Source organism: Brienomyrus brachyistius, chromosome 7 (assembly GCF_023856365.1).
Source record: "Brienomyrus brachyistius isolate T26 chromosome 7, BBRACH_0.4, whole genome shotgun sequence".
NCBI lineage: Eukaryota > Metazoa > Chordata > Actinopteri > Osteoglossiformes > Mormyridae > Brienomyrus > Brienomyrus brachyistius.
Window position 1 is genome coordinate 27,242,793 of NC_064539.1, and position 17,813 is coordinate 27,260,605.

At 40.4% G+C, this 17,813-nt stretch overlaps 1 protein-coding gene across 4 annotated transcripts in view; it reads right to left on the reverse strand.

Moving 5' to 3' along the window:
- LOC125745985 (protein unc-13 homolog B-like) overlaps window positions 1-17,813 on the reverse strand; it is a 103,246-nt gene that overhangs the window by 12,682 nt on the left and 72,751 nt on the right. For all 4 annotated transcript variants that reach the window (XM_049019394.1, XM_049019393.1, XM_049019392.1 and 1 more), the window contains 16 exons: window positions 16,943-17,170; window positions 15,888-16,029; window positions 14,677-14,846; window positions 12,437-12,552; window positions 11,240-11,403; window positions 9,808-9,958; window positions 8,577-8,645; window positions 8,211-8,300; window positions 7,701-7,838; window positions 7,201-7,328; window positions 6,989-7,074; window positions 5,782-5,908; window positions 5,381-5,477; window positions 4,801-4,944; window positions 2,458-2,535; window positions 2,283-2,360 (listed from right to left, as the gene is read on the reverse strand). In XM_049019394.1, the coding sequence (XP_048875351.1) occupies window positions 2,283-2,360; window positions 2,458-2,535; window positions 4,801-4,944; window positions 5,381-5,477; window positions 5,782-5,908; window positions 6,989-7,074; window positions 7,201-7,328; window positions 7,701-7,838; window positions 8,211-8,300; window positions 8,577-8,645; window positions 9,808-9,958; window positions 11,240-11,403; window positions 12,437-12,552; window positions 14,677-14,846; window positions 15,888-16,029; window positions 16,943-17,170 (2,006 nt within the window). The remainder of the gene's footprint in view (window positions 1-2,282; window positions 2,361-2,457; window positions 2,536-4,800; window positions 4,945-5,380; window positions 5,478-5,781; window positions 5,909-6,988; window positions 7,075-7,200; window positions 7,329-7,700; window positions 7,839-8,210; window positions 8,301-8,576; window positions 8,646-9,807; window positions 9,959-11,239; window positions 11,404-12,436; window positions 12,553-14,676; window positions 14,847-15,887; window positions 16,030-16,942; window positions 17,171-17,813) is intronic.

The following is a 17,813-nucleotide window of genomic DNA, read 5'->3' on the forward strand; positions in this document are numbered from 1 at the left end:
ATGAGGAGAACATCACAAACGCTGCCGGGGCTCGGATTCATTCATCTGGTCACTTCTTTTGAATACTTTGACTGGAGACACATAAATAACTTTGGTGTCGTTGAGAGTATTGTATACTTGGTGTCGTTGAGAGTATTGTATACTTGGTGTCGTTGAGAGTATTGTATACTTTTCCCCACAGTGATTCCAATTAGCAACTGTTGTGGTCAGTTACAGTAGAAGGATTTTGAGAAAGATTTGACATTCACACTGAATTAGCATAACAGAGGTTACTGGAATGTAGTACTGACACAACTCAGTGCTGTTTTTACAAAAAATACTAGCACTGTCCTTGATTTATTATATCCACTTCCCAGGGCTGGATGTCAGCTTTAAATCTATCTTGCCAACGGCAGTCACAGAGACATAATTCTCCATCCTCTGCTAAGTAACTGTAGCATCTTTTGTGTGACTATCGGCCCCAACTTCTCAATTCCTAAATATTCCGCAGAAACTAATCATGTCATTTTTTTTTTAACTTTGATATCTACCCTGTGGTGTTTCTCAACCTCAGCAATCGCCTAAAACCCACAATAAAAAAAGACAATAAGCCTCATTAACACTATGAGACAAAATTGCATTTGATGGCATTTCCCCCACAGCATCCTTAAATCTTTAGCTGACAGAATTACACCTTAAAAACCATTAAACTAATCTGAAGATGATAAAATGAACATAACTCGATTTTTCTTTGGACTGACTCTTTTGCTTTACAACCACTTAAAACCAGTAAAATAATTGTGCAAGTAGAGAGTAAGATTAAAAAAAATGCAGCTAAAGTGATGATGATGATGATGATGATGAACTGTCATCATTCACCATCCAAGGTACATGGACCCACCTCTTCTTCCTCCTCTGACTCCACAAGCTCATCCATCTCAAACGTAGCAAGGAATGAAAGAAGGCAATTTATTTTGTCTCTCACTTTGGATTTATCCCAGGGTCTAGAGATTCTTAGCTTCCACAGGCTTCTGCAGCTCAAAAGTGCTTAAATAACTCATATTTAGAGGCTGGTGTCCATTTTCAGAATAACAGTGTTTTAGCCAGAGCTGGAAAAACCTGATATGAAGCAGATTTGGGGACAAGTACCACAGCCCCACCACTGAGAGTTAGTGAAGAAGTCAAAGACATACAGTACACTGCTGGGTTAGAGCACTAACAATCTATGTACTAAGCTAATTTTCAATCACGTTAAATACTTCATACATCCAAGCCAGACCAACTGCTACTTTGAGAAAGGCTCTAGTCCTAGTGACTCTACAATCTAAAGAGCATCATGAAGCTCTGTAAACATATGATAAGGAAGAGACCTGCGGGTTTGTCATCAGGGCAAGTTTTCTCATAGGCGCTACACACACTGCACTACTGCCTGCTCTACAGCGATCTGGAGGAAACAAACTTACAACATGTGTATGAAACAGCAGACATTTCAAAGCTAATGCTTTACTGTTACTTTTCTCAGCACATTTCTAATTGAAATACATCAGCAAAAGAACACAGAGACATATAGTAGAGTATAAAGTATGATTCGTAAATATCAAACCAAAGCTTACAACAGAAGCAGAGGGATGTCTTCGATTTTATACTGCACACAAACTCTAATCAAAACAACCAGTGCTAGTCTTAGTTTACCAAAACGTGAATGGTCAAAAGCATATTGAATTTTTCTACAAGAATTGTAGATTCATAATTGGCAGAGTGCAGGATTTACGATGACAGAGGGCATTATCAATATTAAGATCTGAAGATGACAGAAGTGATGTCTGTTAAGGGATGCTACCAGTTGTCGCGACACATAGTAAACTGTACGTGAATCATCTGTTTACAAACACATCCCAGAGCAACAGAAACCAAAACGGATGATATCAAATAAATAGAGATAAATACACAGAAAACTATTGCCAACCAAGATAATAGCAGAATCTGCACATTGTGGAAGGACAATCACATATATACATATATGAATGTTTAAATAATATATGGATTATACATACACACACACACACACATTATTCATTTTAATGGAGGTATCCCTGTTGTATTTTGAAACATTATATTTCTGCAGGCAGAATATCCTTGAATTTATTTCTTCTGGCACAAGATCATTCTCTAGATAAATAACAGCACACAAATGGAGAGATGCCTATTCAAACTCACACACCCAATACAAAGAGAAATGGGAGACCTGCGTACAAGGTCAGGCCCTTAGAAAAATGCACCCCCCTCCCCCAACCTCCCCTAACCTGTTTGGCGCCCATGGACTCAAACATCTTCTCCAACTGGACACGAAGCTGCTGCACGTTGTTCAACAGCACACATGGCTGCAGAAGTGGGAAACAGAATAAGGTAGCTTCTCCTTATCTTTCAAACGCTATGCCATATTATACACCATACTCCAGAAATGAAAGTGGGACTTACGATTTTCTCTTTGTCGCAGTAGGAGGCAAAGCACTTGGTCAGAATGGCACAATACTGCAACAGGACTTTGGCAATGGTCTGTCGAGTGAAGGAAAAGGCCAGACTTACTTATGGTTCAGAAATTCTACTAAGAAAGAAATTTAAACATGTAAGCAGCGCCGATCCATGCAGCACCAGGCAAATAGGCTTCTTAGGTCAGTTCTATTTTAAATTTTTCCTTTCAATAACTCTGTTTGCTGAGCAACTAAATTTACAAATGTGAAATACTAGTGTTCTTTTGGACAAATGAGAGACACAAAGTACAAAGGGTGTAAACGAGAGCTATGAGGTTATTCCCAGTTTCCATCAGTCTGACAAAAACTAAAACCCCAAACGCGACCAAGCAGCTGCACCCAAGGGCTGCTCAGAGATTCAGCTTCTAATGCCGTATTGTTGTAAACATGCTATAAAATCTGGTTTGAAAATATATGAACATTGCTGTTGCTTGCAGCCAAACCCTGTCAGGCAAATAAACAATCTAACATGAGTGTCGAGCCAGTAGGGGAGAGATCCAAACTAGCAATCCATGTCACTCCACAGTAACAAGGCAGTGTTTTATAGTGACACGTCAAGCAGGCTGTGAAATACGAGGGAGTGGGTGAATTGTTACAAACGATGACAAAGCCTAGCATTTCCACAACACTTATTGCCTGCACCCTCCCATTTGAAACTGGCAGAGATAAGTCTGTTGGCATTCCTGCCCTCATGAATATTTCATGAAGGGACCAGGACATTGAAGCCTGAGCCCAATACCCTGAGAACAATCTTAATAATGGCACATGTGCCTCTGGCTTTTAGGGACATTTGAAAAATGGTTTTCAATTAGCCATTTTTAATGAGAACATATTGAATTCCTATCATACTAATGAGAAAGTCTTCACTCGTTGTATTTGCCATTGCTAAGTTTCACTGGAATTGTATTTCGGCAGCTAATAACTCACATTAAACTAAAGTCTACACTGTGAAAAATAGCCAAAATGATTTTTCCGCACAAAGACACTTAGACTGACCAGGCTTGCAGATGCCCACAATCAGAAGTCACGTATATTTCATAAATGAAACGGTATGTACGTTTGAACCCGGGTGAAAACAGCCACTGCCTCCTATTTGGCCATTTACACCCAGCATCTTCACCCCCCCCAATGTTGCACGCTCAGTTGCACGTCACTTCAGGGCTGAAGGTGCCCAAGTGGGATACAAATATAAAATTTAAGGCACATCAAATGCTAAATGTACCTTTATTTTAGCGTTAGTTAGCTAGCCAAAGGCACACGGTAATCTTGCTAACGGCCATTAGCACTAACGACAGGGCACTTCTCACAATGGGGGGGAATTCCCCTCATGTGTACTTCATGGGGAGGATTCAATAGCATTAGGCTACGTCTGCACTAACATGTTAAAAAAATTTATGGGGGTTTCTGAAGGAAAAGATTTGCATCCACATGACCGTTTTCACTAGTGATGGGGGAAAAACAAACTTTTGCATTCAAACTGCAGCACATAAAAAGCAAATGACATAAAAATGACATACAAATGACATACAAATGACATACCTGTACCTTCTGATGCATTTTAGCCTACACTGGGCATGTGCACTTACCAACTTTATATTGTGTCATTTATTCATTTTTTTGTCCAACCAAAATTTTTTATAATTCTATAAGTGGTGAGGTATATATTTGGAATTATTTGTTTTGACTTTGATTTGTAATAAAATTCAGTTTTTTTGACTGTTGATTACTCTCGCACACACTGTTGAAAGTAAATGTACATATTATGTTTAGCTCTTATATAACACGTATTTTATTAACTCTCTTCACCTCCATTTCACTGCACTCTTGTCTAAATGTAATTTACAGTATCTGCAATAAGCAGCAATCGATAAATTCCTAGTTTTCTTGGCTGGTAAACAGCAGACAATGTATACAAAACAGGATTTAGCAGCGTACAATTAAGCAAAAGAACATTTGTCAGGTAGTGAAAGTCTGTAAACCACAGATGTAGGCGTAACAAAATTTTTACGTTTATGAGTATCCACACTGATGTGATGACAGAAAGATTAGTTGCTAGACAGCACTGAAAATTTTCTCCACTTCTGAGAAAAAATGATCCGCAGTAGTGAGTATGGAAGGCTAAATCGGAAGAAAATTTTTGCATTTCTAAAGGAAAACGTATTAGTGTGGATGTAGCCTTAGTCATGGAATTTTTGGTGGAATAGCTTTGTTGGCTACTGACACCTGGGTGCAAATAGCATCTGTCAAAATGAAAAGTAGCTTATTTGAGTAACAATAATGAAGCAGTTACCTTAGCAAAGCGTCGGCTGTAGTGAGCCAAGACTTTGGGGTCAGGACAATCAAGCTTTTTGATGATCTCAAAGCTCTGGTTGAGCTGGGTGAAGATGTCCACAACAGAACAAGAGAACAGGGCATGTTCTGACGTCTGCTGGAACTGGGGAGTAGAAATAAGATTTATCAGCTCTTCAGTCTTAGATTGAACAGCTAGCCAGTTGTTCTACTGTACATACAAAGTGTGTACTGCTTGACAGCTGCATGTACGAGTATTGTGGTAAATTAACTACCCATATTAAATTAACGAAACACTGATTTTTCACCGGCCGCACTGATATGCACACATTAATATTTTCCAGACTGGGGCAGCCTACTACAGTCACAGAATTGTAGTTCTCACACACACACACACACACACACACACACACACACACACACACACAAGAAAAACCTTTTCAGAATGACTTTACAGAATCTTCAGAACTGTATGTTAGTCCAGTGAATTTTGTCATTTGACAGTGTGTTTTTGCTGTAGAATACCGAATTGTAAGAAGTAGCGGCCTTTGCTGAGCCTTTATATAAATGACTGTACATACTCCATCTTTCCTGTCTCTCTCTAATGCTCCATGCATGAACTCCATGGAAACGTCCTCGTTCTCGTCTAGCCACTGCAGAACAAACTGCAGGAACCATCTATAAATATACATATACAGAGACAGCAATAAATACAGTAGTTAGGGGAAGTATCAGCACAGTACAGATGCAGATGGGAGCGAAAAGCTATTCTTTAACGAAAATAGTAAAGGCGTCGTGGGAAATTTCATTTTAATTTCGTATTTATGGACAGAGCATTAGAAATCAGGGAACATTAAAAAGACGGATAAATATCAAAATTGGCTACTTAGTATTTTTCTACACATTTAATCTATGAAACGACGCCGCACAATGCAGACAAGACGTTGGCGCCCAGAGTAAGAGGCCAGCCATAGCCACTCACGCGGAATAATCTGGAACGACTCCTTTGAAGGCAGGCAGGTCTTTCACATACTCATTATACAGCCATTTCACCTTGAAGTGCAGGTTCATGTAATCTGCACACTTACAGAGCCTGTGCTTCTCGTGCTCTAGAGAGAGGAAGGACACTAAATTAGCACGCAGAATGAGAATGAAAGGCCAGATCTTACCCCACAACACAGATCAGCCAACAATCATCACCTTCAACGAATGTACGGGCGCGTGCGAGTCTGCAGCTGTGACTGCGCAGATTACACGTCACCGCTGCAGTATCCGATCGTTCGACATCCACGATGCAATATTTTGCTGCACACAGACATACTGCCACAAGTCATCCCCAAATTATCCTGAATGTCTCCTGTTTAATCTGTCGAATTATTGCTTTAAAAAAAAGGAGCAAATAGGAAGTCTCCAAAAGTATCTTTGCATTCTGCTGCTTTATCGGCCATTTGGACCAGTGTGAGTACAGGTACATAAGAATGTGGTCATTACTGCTTATATTCTATCTTGCTCTCATACAGTATATATATATAAAGGTGAGGGCAAGGCCTGGGGTCTGAGTGCAGGGTCAGCCAATTATCCGCTGCCACTGTGCAGGTTTCGGGGTTAAAGGCGTTGCTGAAGGGCTTAAGATGACAAATATCCAACCACGGGCAAACAAGCCTCACCCCACTGGTACATCTAACAACGAGCAGCTCCAACATTCACAAAAGGAATACTGGCACTTTTCCACTGGTATACAGGAACCGACCTGAACAGACCTGAACCGACCTGAACCCAAGCCGCACCGCGAAGAGAGGCTAATGAAAGCACAGCGCCAGCTTGCATATCCACCAAACTCCATAATCATCCACTTTAGTCCAAGTGCAGGTCATCTCCAGACATGTCAGCTCCAGACATAATAAGCATCCAGAGGGCTGCTTATATCCCCTCTTTCATCTGTTACTCACTATATATTTCTGTCGGGTTCATACTAAAGCTACACGTCTGCAGTTCTAAAACTGGAAAACTGACACCACCGGACCACCCAGCCAAGGGTCCAAATTTAAAACCCCGGGCATCATAATGTGAAGGAAATAGCAGAGGTTCAATCTCGAAGGAAATCACCATTTGACAATCCAATACAAATACATTTAGCATTTGTAAAATCACACAAACCTTGACTCTGAGAATTGGGCAACAAGCCTTACCCTCCATTGCATACTTCATGTCCTGGGAAAAGAGTGTCCACATGACCTCTGCACAAACCTTCCCCACATTAAGCTCCTGAGGGAACCTATAACACCAAGGAGGAAGGAAGCACTCCATTTTGGGTAAAAGAGCTACCATATATGGCAACACATTAGGATCAATAAAGTCAAATGTTGCTGCAGTTGAGCTAATGAAATGTATTTATACTGACTGGTTGAGAACTGGAGTGTAGGAACTCCTGTCCTCCTCAATGATTGATACAATCAGGGTGATGAGTTTGGGCCAGAAGTCCAGGTTCTTGATACTGGGGCCCTGTTCTTCCAAAGGCAGCTCTTTGTCCTGAATCAGTATTGTGATATTAATCAACCAAACACAATGCACATTCAGCATTAGTCAATGAAAACACCTGTGTGGTTTTGCAGTACATTGAAACTGTGAGAATGCTATCAGAGATTGAAATGCAGCAGCAGAAGAGGACTGATCCAAGGTGTCTGGACTTTAAAAGAGTTGGAGACCTTTCAGCCTCCTGCAGGATCTTGTTGCAATTTACAGAAATTGAAAGAACTGGACTGCAGAACTAAAAACACAAATAAAATGAGAAATAAAAAGTTACATTAACAAGTCTTCAGCAATTCTGCAAAGGGGAGCCATATTTTTCAGAATAAACGCACGGTGTACTTCGGACAAACTTCCCAGCAGTTAAGCACTCACATGTCCTGCTGGCTGGTACTGGCGAAAGTAGAGCTCCTGACAGTTGTTGAAGATGTACTCATAAGTGGAGTTTAGACAGGCCTTGACACAGTCACGTACCACCTGACTGGCCCTTGGGGGGCTCTGTAATTCCTGGACCTATTCACAGGGCAGGGATGATCAGCAAATCAGACAGATATAGGTAAACAAAATATCTATCACATGCAAGTTGACTTTTACTATGCAATGTTCCCAATCATATTGTGCAAGCCTACAGCGGAGAAACACTTAAAACATAATATGTATAGTGATTACAATCCACACTCCCATGGACATATCCATAGCCTAGCCATAAATTCATGCACAGAACAGGGTAATGCTTAATTTACAACGCTGGCCCATCTTAAAAATCCAGTCACGGCTCAAAGAGACCAAAAACTCTGTGATATCCACGTCACAACACAACCCAAGCGCTTTAAAGGGAGCTCAAACACAAGAGTTGGCGATGTACACCTTCATGAATGTATCTACCTTCATCCTGAAGAAGGTGATGCTGGTCAGGAGGTCCACAGTAGACTTCAGGTCCTGTAAACGTTCCTTGCTGCTGGCTGGAAAGTTGTTCTTTTGGAAAGAAACACGTAACGTATCAGCGGTCAGTTCAAAAGCCACCCAATTAAAAAAGTGATGGATTCTGACATATTGGAAGGTTCTCTTTCCTACGCCAAGACAGCGAAACACTACATGAGGATAATTCAATTTACATAATGTACAAAACATTCAGAATCTCTTTCTGAGTACCTTATTAACGTTAAATAACATACCAATGAAACATTACACTCAAGCCCTTTTGTATCACCTTCACATAATAGTCTGGGGAGCCTTCCCACTCTGACTTACGCGATACATGGAGAGGTCAATGCGTAAGGAGTTGTGCAGCTGGTCTAGAAGCTTAACAAATCGCTCTTTCTGTGAGAATGAGGAAAAACAAAATTAGCCGAGGTGTATGGGTAAGAAATACATTAATTTATGAGTAGTCATAGAAGATTCTCAGCAACGGTGATGCATACTGCTGCCTCACGCATCTACAATTGCTCCAGTATCTCCCCACAGTTCAAAGATATGCAGTTAGTTTGTGTCTGTGTATTTCCCATGTCATGGACTGTCATCCCATCCAGGGCAAACCCCATGCGACCTGGGATATGCCTACAGCTTTGAGTACAATAGGCAGCCGGAAAATGGATGAATGTAATGCAATTCCACTAAATTATAGACTTAAAAAAATATTACCACAAATTAGCAAAAGCAAGGTGTTTTTATAGCAGTCTAGTAATAGGAAATGGAAGGAAATGCGGGAATTTTAATAGAAGCTACAGTGAACTTTGTGCCTTGGGATTGGGACCCATTCAGTGTGGGATGCTTCACAGCTGTCTAGCTAGCTTTACATGTCATTCTCTATGTACAGTACACTTCTTCAATAATGACAAAATGTCGATAAAAATCAAGATGATAGCTAATAATACTGGGGGAAAAAATAAAATACTGCACAATTTTACAGAACCAATGAGTGGACAGAATTGTATTAAACACTAAAATGATACAGGGGAAAAAGTGGAGCAGTTAGACACAATAAAAAGAGAAATAAAGGACGTTCTGTGGCCAGTGACTCCCAAAGGAACACAGTTAATCTTCAGGAAGCCAGTGAAAATGTAGTGTAAACCAGTAGGTGGATCATTCCAGAGAACACTGCTTCTTCTCATTAACGATGCCTAGCATAGTCAAAACTTTGCAGGCAAGATGCACATCGTCCTCACTGACACATCAGAGCAAAAAAGCTCTCAGTCCTGGTGCCTGTATATCTATCGCTGCATCTTTAATTTGATGGAAAAACAATCTTCAACTTACCACACAGTGCATACCTGATATGTTCATATTTTGTACTTTTAACACTTGACAGTCAGGACTTTATCTGTAAAGCTAGGTACACTGGGAGGTTTTGGCACACTGAGCTCAACATCATATAATAATAATATAGATTTTTAAATTCAATAATAAAATATGCTTTTAAGATAGGATAAATTTTGGGATGAATTTAAAGAATTAACAGAGCAATGCTGTGGAAGCACAGTACCCCGAAGTTTGAAGCAGCAAAGCGGTCACTAGCAGACACATTGGTGGAGGCCGTGGTGTGGGCGTAGAAGGCGTTGATGTTGGCCAGCAGTGTGCTCATCACTGCAGGGACCCCCGGGCACATGTACTTGGAGGACAGGCAGGCAAAATGCCTGTGAGGGGCAAGACAGAAGCAGCACAAATCAAAAGTATGGTCATGCCAAGCTGCCCACAAAGGAGAGTGATAGTCTCAGATCACATGACCTGGCCACCTGACCTAAGCACAGTAGGAAGAGTTTTGGAGACGTTTGACTACAGAGTGAAGGAAAAGTGGCGCATGAGTGCTCAGTATACAGTAAATGTGGGACCTCCTTCTGGCAAGATATATGCTTCATAGATTTGATGTCTTTATGATTATTCTAAAATTTAGAAAATAGTACAAATAAACATTTCTATGGGTAGGTGTATCCAAACTTTTCAGTGATACTGTACTTAGCGATGAAGGTCTCCAGGTAAGAGTAGATGAGCAGGTTCGACATTATATATGTAAACTAGGTCAGGTGATTAAAGCCGTGACACTCAGGATGCCCAGCGTCTACTATCAGAAGATTGGCTACCACATTAGTCTTTAACTTTAGACCAAAGATTAAATATTAACAGTATTAAGGCGTTTTAAGGTACTTCAGATGTGTTCAAAATGTAGGCATCAAGGCAGATTATATTACAGTACACAAAATCTGCAAAACAAACTCAGTGATACTGCTGACAGTTGTAACTAAATGTTAAATGTTCTGTATATGGATCTCAAAAATTAGACATAAAGGATGTCCACTTTCAAATGCAGGCCATGTCAGATTTTCAAAAATGCCGCCAACAAGAAATTTATTTTGCTGGTTCTGAAGCTGGGTGCCGGTGCCAGTGCCGGTGCCAGTGCCAGTGCCAATGCCAGTTTTTCGTTTTCAAATAGTTTATAACTGAAAGCGATGAAAACTGTGCATCCTCAAATCCCAGTCCTGATCCGGAGGGCAGCAGTGAAATGGCTAAGTCTACGGGACTTTTCAAACGAAAGCTCCCTATTAAATGTCGGCTGTGAACACAATTACCGCGACCAGTTCCTGTCGAAAGAGATCTGGCAGACCGTAAGCAACGACTCATTTCATGTCTACAATAACAAAGCATCCGAAAAGCAATGGGAAGGGGGCCAGCAAGATATTTTCTTTCTGACTTTCTGACAATTCAAAACTAAAGCTAAAATGTGAATTTCCAGGGTCATTGAAATGAAACCAAACGTGGAATTAAAATGGAAACAAAGCCAAATAGAATTATAAGTAGATAAAACAATACTAAAAATAACCTGCAGGCAGGAAGATTTGTGTCTTAAGAAAAAAATTAAAGAATATAAACAAAAAGTATGCTTTAGCAGACACAGCAGGGAAACAAACAAAAAGACTCACGTCATAGCCTGGTAGATGGACTCGATCCCATATCGCATTGCAAACTCATCCACAATCTCCTGAGTCACTTCATCAAAATACACCTTCCATCCATCATCTCCCTTAGAATCTGGGATCTTGACAACACCCTGGCCCAGAACGTCCGTGGAATGATGAAACAGGTTCTGGCGGGGAAGGCAGGGAGGTAGAAAAGGTTTGAATGGCATCAGACTTGGTGCCGTACATAACAGGTTGTTTTATACTTCTGGGTCGAATCGACGGCGTAACTACAATGTAGCCGTGGACCTTAGGCCGATGCCTACGCCACAATCTGACCTGCATCTCCCCAGAAATGTAAATACAAATCACAGCAACACAGACTGCAAGAACTGTGTTGCTTTTAAGATAGGATGGTGTGGCCCACTTGGTAGCATTTGTTTATTTTTTAATGGGGGAGACTAGGCAGGACTAGGCAAGTGTACTTATATTGCTGATTGAAACCGAAATGCTATTTATATCTAGCATTAAAAAAGCCACAATAGGCATCATATTAACCATATTAACAGGTATATAAAACATTCAGGATGACAGCAACAATTTCTCTTACATCCATTAAGTTTATTTGTATTATGTTAATTTGTATTTGTGAGACTAAAAAAGTAAAAAGTATTATAGACACTAGCTGTAGAAGGTGCATAAAAATTGACTTTGTAGCAGCTCGAATTTTTTCCAAATTTGTCTACGCAAAGTTTGGAGCGGCACAAATGTAACCAAGACTCGATAAATGGATACTTTGTTAAATGTTTTGTTTATAAAGTATAATTCAGGTTTAAGAGGCAGGACTAGGCAGATAAGCAGCAAGGTAGATAAAGCCAAACAGTGTAGTAGCTACATCACAGACGTCAAACTACCAGCCCATGGTTTTATGAGGCCCATCACACGGTTTTAATTCAGTATTAAATCTGGCCTGCAGGTCGATCCTTTGTTTTCCACTTTGTAATTTTCACTTAAGTGATCTGCATAGACCAGCTTTTCATGCAGATTAGCAGAATGCAGATGATATAATGTTCTATTTTCTTCTCTCTCGTTTCTCTTTTGGCTCATGTGGTTCCCTTGGGAGAAGCCCCCCCCATCCCAGCCAGCGGCCCCCAGGTACTTTGAGTTTTAGACCCCTTAGCCAAAGAGTAAAGTAAATGCCGCAGTCACTGGCACAGATACCTCGTGCAGACAGGTGTACTGGACGTGGTAGGGCGCCACCTTCTCCTCCCCTTTGATTTCCACGCTAATCTGGAGCCGAATGGCCCCGGACACCGCAGACTTGTCCGTCCGTTTCTCTATGGAAAGACGCAGACATACATGCATATATTCTCTTTACGTGGCCATTAAAGCACCATCGCTGGTCATCATCAACATCAAGTCCCAGGCCAATGAAACACAAGGGTTTGAGTCACTTCCCGGAAATTTGTCACCCAATCCCCTAACGCCTACATTATTATACTTGTATGAACACATGTCAGAAGTCCAATGTTTCAATCAGAATGCACTGCATTTTAATTGGTCCAGAGCCGACACTTCTACCCTCCAAAAGAAGTGCTGATTGGGAGAGAGGACTGCTGCTAATTTCCCCAATTCAATGGCATTGTAGCAATTTTTGGCCTGTTCTCTCGGGAAAGGTACAATGCTTTTACATTCATTCAATGCTGAAGTGCTCTACTGGCAAATAACACTGGAGGGCCCGCTCTGTCGGCAATAAGAGCAGAGGAGAGCACTATAATGAACGAGCCATGACGGATACTTCCGGACATGCCAGACATTACCAGGAGTTATTCAAATGATCACTGAAAGTGCATTTTCAAGTGAAATTTAGTCTGACTCTGAATTCCAGCTATCAAAAATGTCATCTCTGAAAAAAGATACACAGTAGCTTTACTGGATGGACACACAAATCAAAAAGTCAGTTTCCTCGTTATTTTCCCATTTTAGCCAAAGTTTAATTTAACTAAATTATAAATATTACATACAGTTATAGTCATACTTTCTGAAAGCATGACAAGTCCAAATTTTCCAATTAAAATTTGATTAAAAAACATCCCAACCAAACCTTCAGGCAGATATAAAATATTATACAATATTATAAAATATCTACAGTATAATTCAACGCATATATCATTGTAAATTTTCAGATTTGTAACTGCTATAAAACAAGATCTGCCAAACTGCCTCCTTGTTACAAAGTATTTGTGTTTCCGAGTTTGCGGATGGCCAATTTGTGGTAGAAAACTCAAAAACAGCAAATATTTTAAAAGAGGAAACCTTTGATATTAAAAACCAGCACTTAATATTTGATCAAAAGCATTTATGGGAAAGTAAGGTAGGTGAGATAAGGCGAGGAAAAACAGAAGACAGAGAGGATAGGGTTAAGTTCCTGTCAGTGTGCTCATTTTTTGAGTAGATTTAATATTACGTTCACTGTGTTTTTTGTGAGCAGATGTTTAAATGTAAAGATGCAGAGAGCAGCAGGTGAGGATTTCAGTGGCAGCACAGAAGGAGAGTCCATTATTTAGGCAGCATTGATGAAGGCAGGGGAGACAGCAGAGACGTATGAGGACCCGATGTCTGGGGGGACATTCATGCAGCTGAAGGAAACGGCAAACAGAGCGTGTCTCTCCATGCACAGGGAGGGTTAGAGGCCGACCTCAGGCGCTAAAAAGAGGTTATATTAGCAGCAGGATAAGTCCCATTAGCGGCAAGCTAAGTAAGGAAACACAAGCACTACTAGGTTAGACTGCAGCTAACGTTTCCTTTTTAAATTGGTGACAACATCTGCTACATAGGTATCATTATTTAACACAAACTAATAATTAAAGTAAAAATATATTTAAGTTATTTAAATTCCTGTTGAGCCTTTTTAAGACTCAAGTCAGCAGAGTCAGGCTGCTTCAGCCTTTCAGTACTTATCCATTTCTTTCAGATTTTTTTCAGAAAGATTTTGTCCCCATAAAATAATATCGTCAATATCAAACAAAAATATTTCATTTTATCATATTATCGTCTTAACGAGGTCAAGTGTCAAAATTGTACTTTTATCTATTACTATGTGGCGTTGCTTCAGTTTTGGGGTATCTCAAAATGTAATCACTTCTAGTGCATCAACCATACAAAGTCTGGTCCTTGAGATATCTTCTTGACAAGGCTGGGGTGAACTGCTGCTAAAATCACGTATTCCCCAGAATTCAAGCACATAATTCATGACTTGAATTACATTGTGATAATTACCAATATCGGCTGATATAAAAAAAAAGTTGATACGCATGATAAAATACTATCACCCAGCAGTAGCGTGTGTTGACCATGCTAATAACTGCACCAGTGTGCCCCCCCTCACTTTGGGACACTGTATCCACAATTATGTAAAGTTGCACCGTAATCCTGGCACTTCCCCGGGGTTTTCCACTCACCCAGGTTGTACCAGACATCCATCTCGCCGCTCAGAGTGCGGACCTCAATGATGCTCTGCCCTAAGAAGTCATCAGACTCTCGCTTCAGCCGCTGCTTGACACGCGACTTGATATCATCATCCTCGTCCCACACTCGCACCTTTATCCGGTCTGAGGAGTTGTGGCACTCACTGTGTTACGATGGGAAAAGGAGGAATGCCAAGATAATGAAATGAATCTCTTCTCACTCTAACGTTTCCTTAAACAGCATTTATTACACAATAATGGGTAATATTATGTCACTTACCTGACCATATCTCTTATCTGACCATTACATTTACTGACTTTTCTGCATTATTACATTGAACAAACATGTACATGTAGATGTAACTACATATTCTTCCATTGTCTAAATAAACATTACCTAACCTGGATTTTTAAGCTAAGTATTTTTCACATATATACTATAACTAAAATAAACATAAAATACAGCAAAAGCAAAAAATATACGTCAATAAAGTCACTTTTTCTTAGGAGAATAACTTTTTCATCAAATGATGCAGCTGAATTAACTCCAAGCTTAAGCCTGGCAAAGCAGCTCTGTGGAGGTTTACACATCCACCTTTTCAACACAGAGACGGCAGCGCTGACATTTAAAACACTGAGGGAGCCCAAGCATTGCCACCCTGAGGTGCCAGAATCCTGTCTTTCATAAGATATTCTGGGTTTACTGCTAGTCCAAAGTGGTGCAAGGCGTTTCTGTGTTTCACAGACACAAAAACAAGTCGCAAATCGCAAAGTGAAAGGTAACATTGGGATTTAGTGGAGACTATTAGATACCCCAGCTCATTAACACAAACGGCCTGCTCCTCCGCTTAAAGAATCACAGTTTACAATATGCAAGCATTGCAGGCAGGGTTAAGAGTGTATGTTGCAGTTTTACTAAGAATCGAGAAGCAAACGGCGGCAGGCTGATGACAGTGTATAAATTGGAACGGCATCATGGTTTAATGTGGGGCAGCATGTAAATCAGCTGGGTTAAGGATCTATGCCTGTATGTAGAAGCTAATGGACTTTAATACAGTGGCCTTAGGAATAATCATATTAGTCTTGGGTCCTTTACCTCACCTGCTCCAGAGGCGCTAGTTAGCAGCAGGCTGTATAAACCACTATAAAACCCTAAATACAAGATATATCCAGGATAATATCAAGGGATTCAAATATTTACTTACAAATGAAACTTTTCCTCCCATACTGGGTTAAGGTTCCCATAGATGGTCTTTGTTCTTTTCTTTGTCTTGCCCACCTGGACCGTGACATAGGGGTCACTAGATCCTGTCTTATCCTTTGCCTGGAGCCCTTGGGCACAAAAAACTGCAAGAAGACAAAAGACGAACTAAATGAAAAATAAATAAAAGTCTGGAGGCAGTCAAAAATCATCCCCAGTCAAAGCATTCAAACATAAGGTGTTGTGAGAGAAAGGAGGTTCTACTAGTTACTTAATGGTCTACGTACATTTTTTTTAAATCAACAACCTTCATTATACAAACCAAAATGTTTAATGTGTGATCTGTTAAATTAAACTGCCATCATACCAAGACCAGACGACATTTCAGGAGCCGCATTTCAGCGATTCCAGGATCCGTGTAAAGTGGCAGGGATGAGGATCAGCACCTCCAAATCCGAGACTATAGTGCACTCTTGGAAAAGAGTGAAATTCTCCTTCAAGTAAGGAGATCCTGCCCTTAGTGAAGAAGTTTAATTACTTCGGAATGTTGCTCATGAGTGAAGGAAGTGCAAAAATTGTGGCAACATTTCATTTGTGACTGAAATCTTACAGATACTGAGATCATCTGTGGTGGTTAGGCAGGAGTTAAGCGGTAAGATGAGATTTTCAGTTTACTAGACAAATCTATCCTATGTACGTATCCTTAGCTATGGCCATGAACTGTGAATGATAATGGGAAGAGCAAGGTGCTAAGCACAGATGGCCAAAATGACCTTTCTCAGCAGGGTTGCTGGACTCACTCTCCATAACAGGGAAAGAAGTTTGGAGAAACACAGCTGTTTCTATTTCATATTGAGAGGAGTCTGCTATGGATTGGGCATCTTAAAAGGATGCTACCTGGACACCTCCCTGGAGAGCTGTTCTATGCACATCCCACTGACAAAAATCCTGACATGTATCACAGTTAATTCCCAACTAGAGGAATGTTGTGTAATGTTGTGTAATGTGGAGAAGTGAGTGGACCGGTTTTCTCCTGACAGGTATGACAGGGAACCTTACCCGTGATAGTGATCTTTGCAGACCACTTTGAAGTTCCATCCAGCACACTCTGCTTGATGGTCTTCATCTGCTGAGCATGGCTGACCTTGCTGATGGTAAACACATCCCGAATCATTTCAAAGATCTCAGGCTTGTTCCTCTCACGGATTTTCATGCGATCCTTCATTGCCATGATGATGTTCTGCGTACGGTCCTCTGCCCCATGTTTGGAGCTCTTCTCCGCTGCTCCTGGGGGAATTTAGGATTTATGTTGTGTAAATATATGGTCCTCACAATGTAATATAAACATACTGTAATCCACACACATATCTTTTTGAACAATAAGTAACTCAAACAACTCGGTGTAAATTTGCATGAATTGGCAAGTAAGCAAATCAAGCCTTATACTTTTAAAAATAAACTTGATATTTGAATACACACATGACTCAATGCATATTATCCAAGGTTTTCTCTCCACATTGTAGACACGTGTCTATATCCAGTTTAAACTAGAACAATGCCTGAATACCCAGGACTACAAATCCCACTAACTGCTTTAACGTGAATTTTAAAATAGATCAAGAACCACCAGCAAAAGTAGAGGCGCGATCATGTGTTTCTCTGGCTTTCATTTATGTTCTGAATGGACTTTTCTTCAAACTGCAGACCACAAATTATCTTACAGAAGCCGATTAATGTGTAAAAGCCAGATTGCTTTAAGCAGGACTTAAATAAACCGATCAGTGTTGGCCTATTGGACTCCTGCCATCGGGAAGAGCCTGTCAGCCAATGCAAGGAAATACCCCCTTATTTGAATCTAAATGGAAGATCTACTGTTTTTTGTGGATCTGACCAAAGCTTATTTTTGTCTAACTTTACATACTGCCAGTGA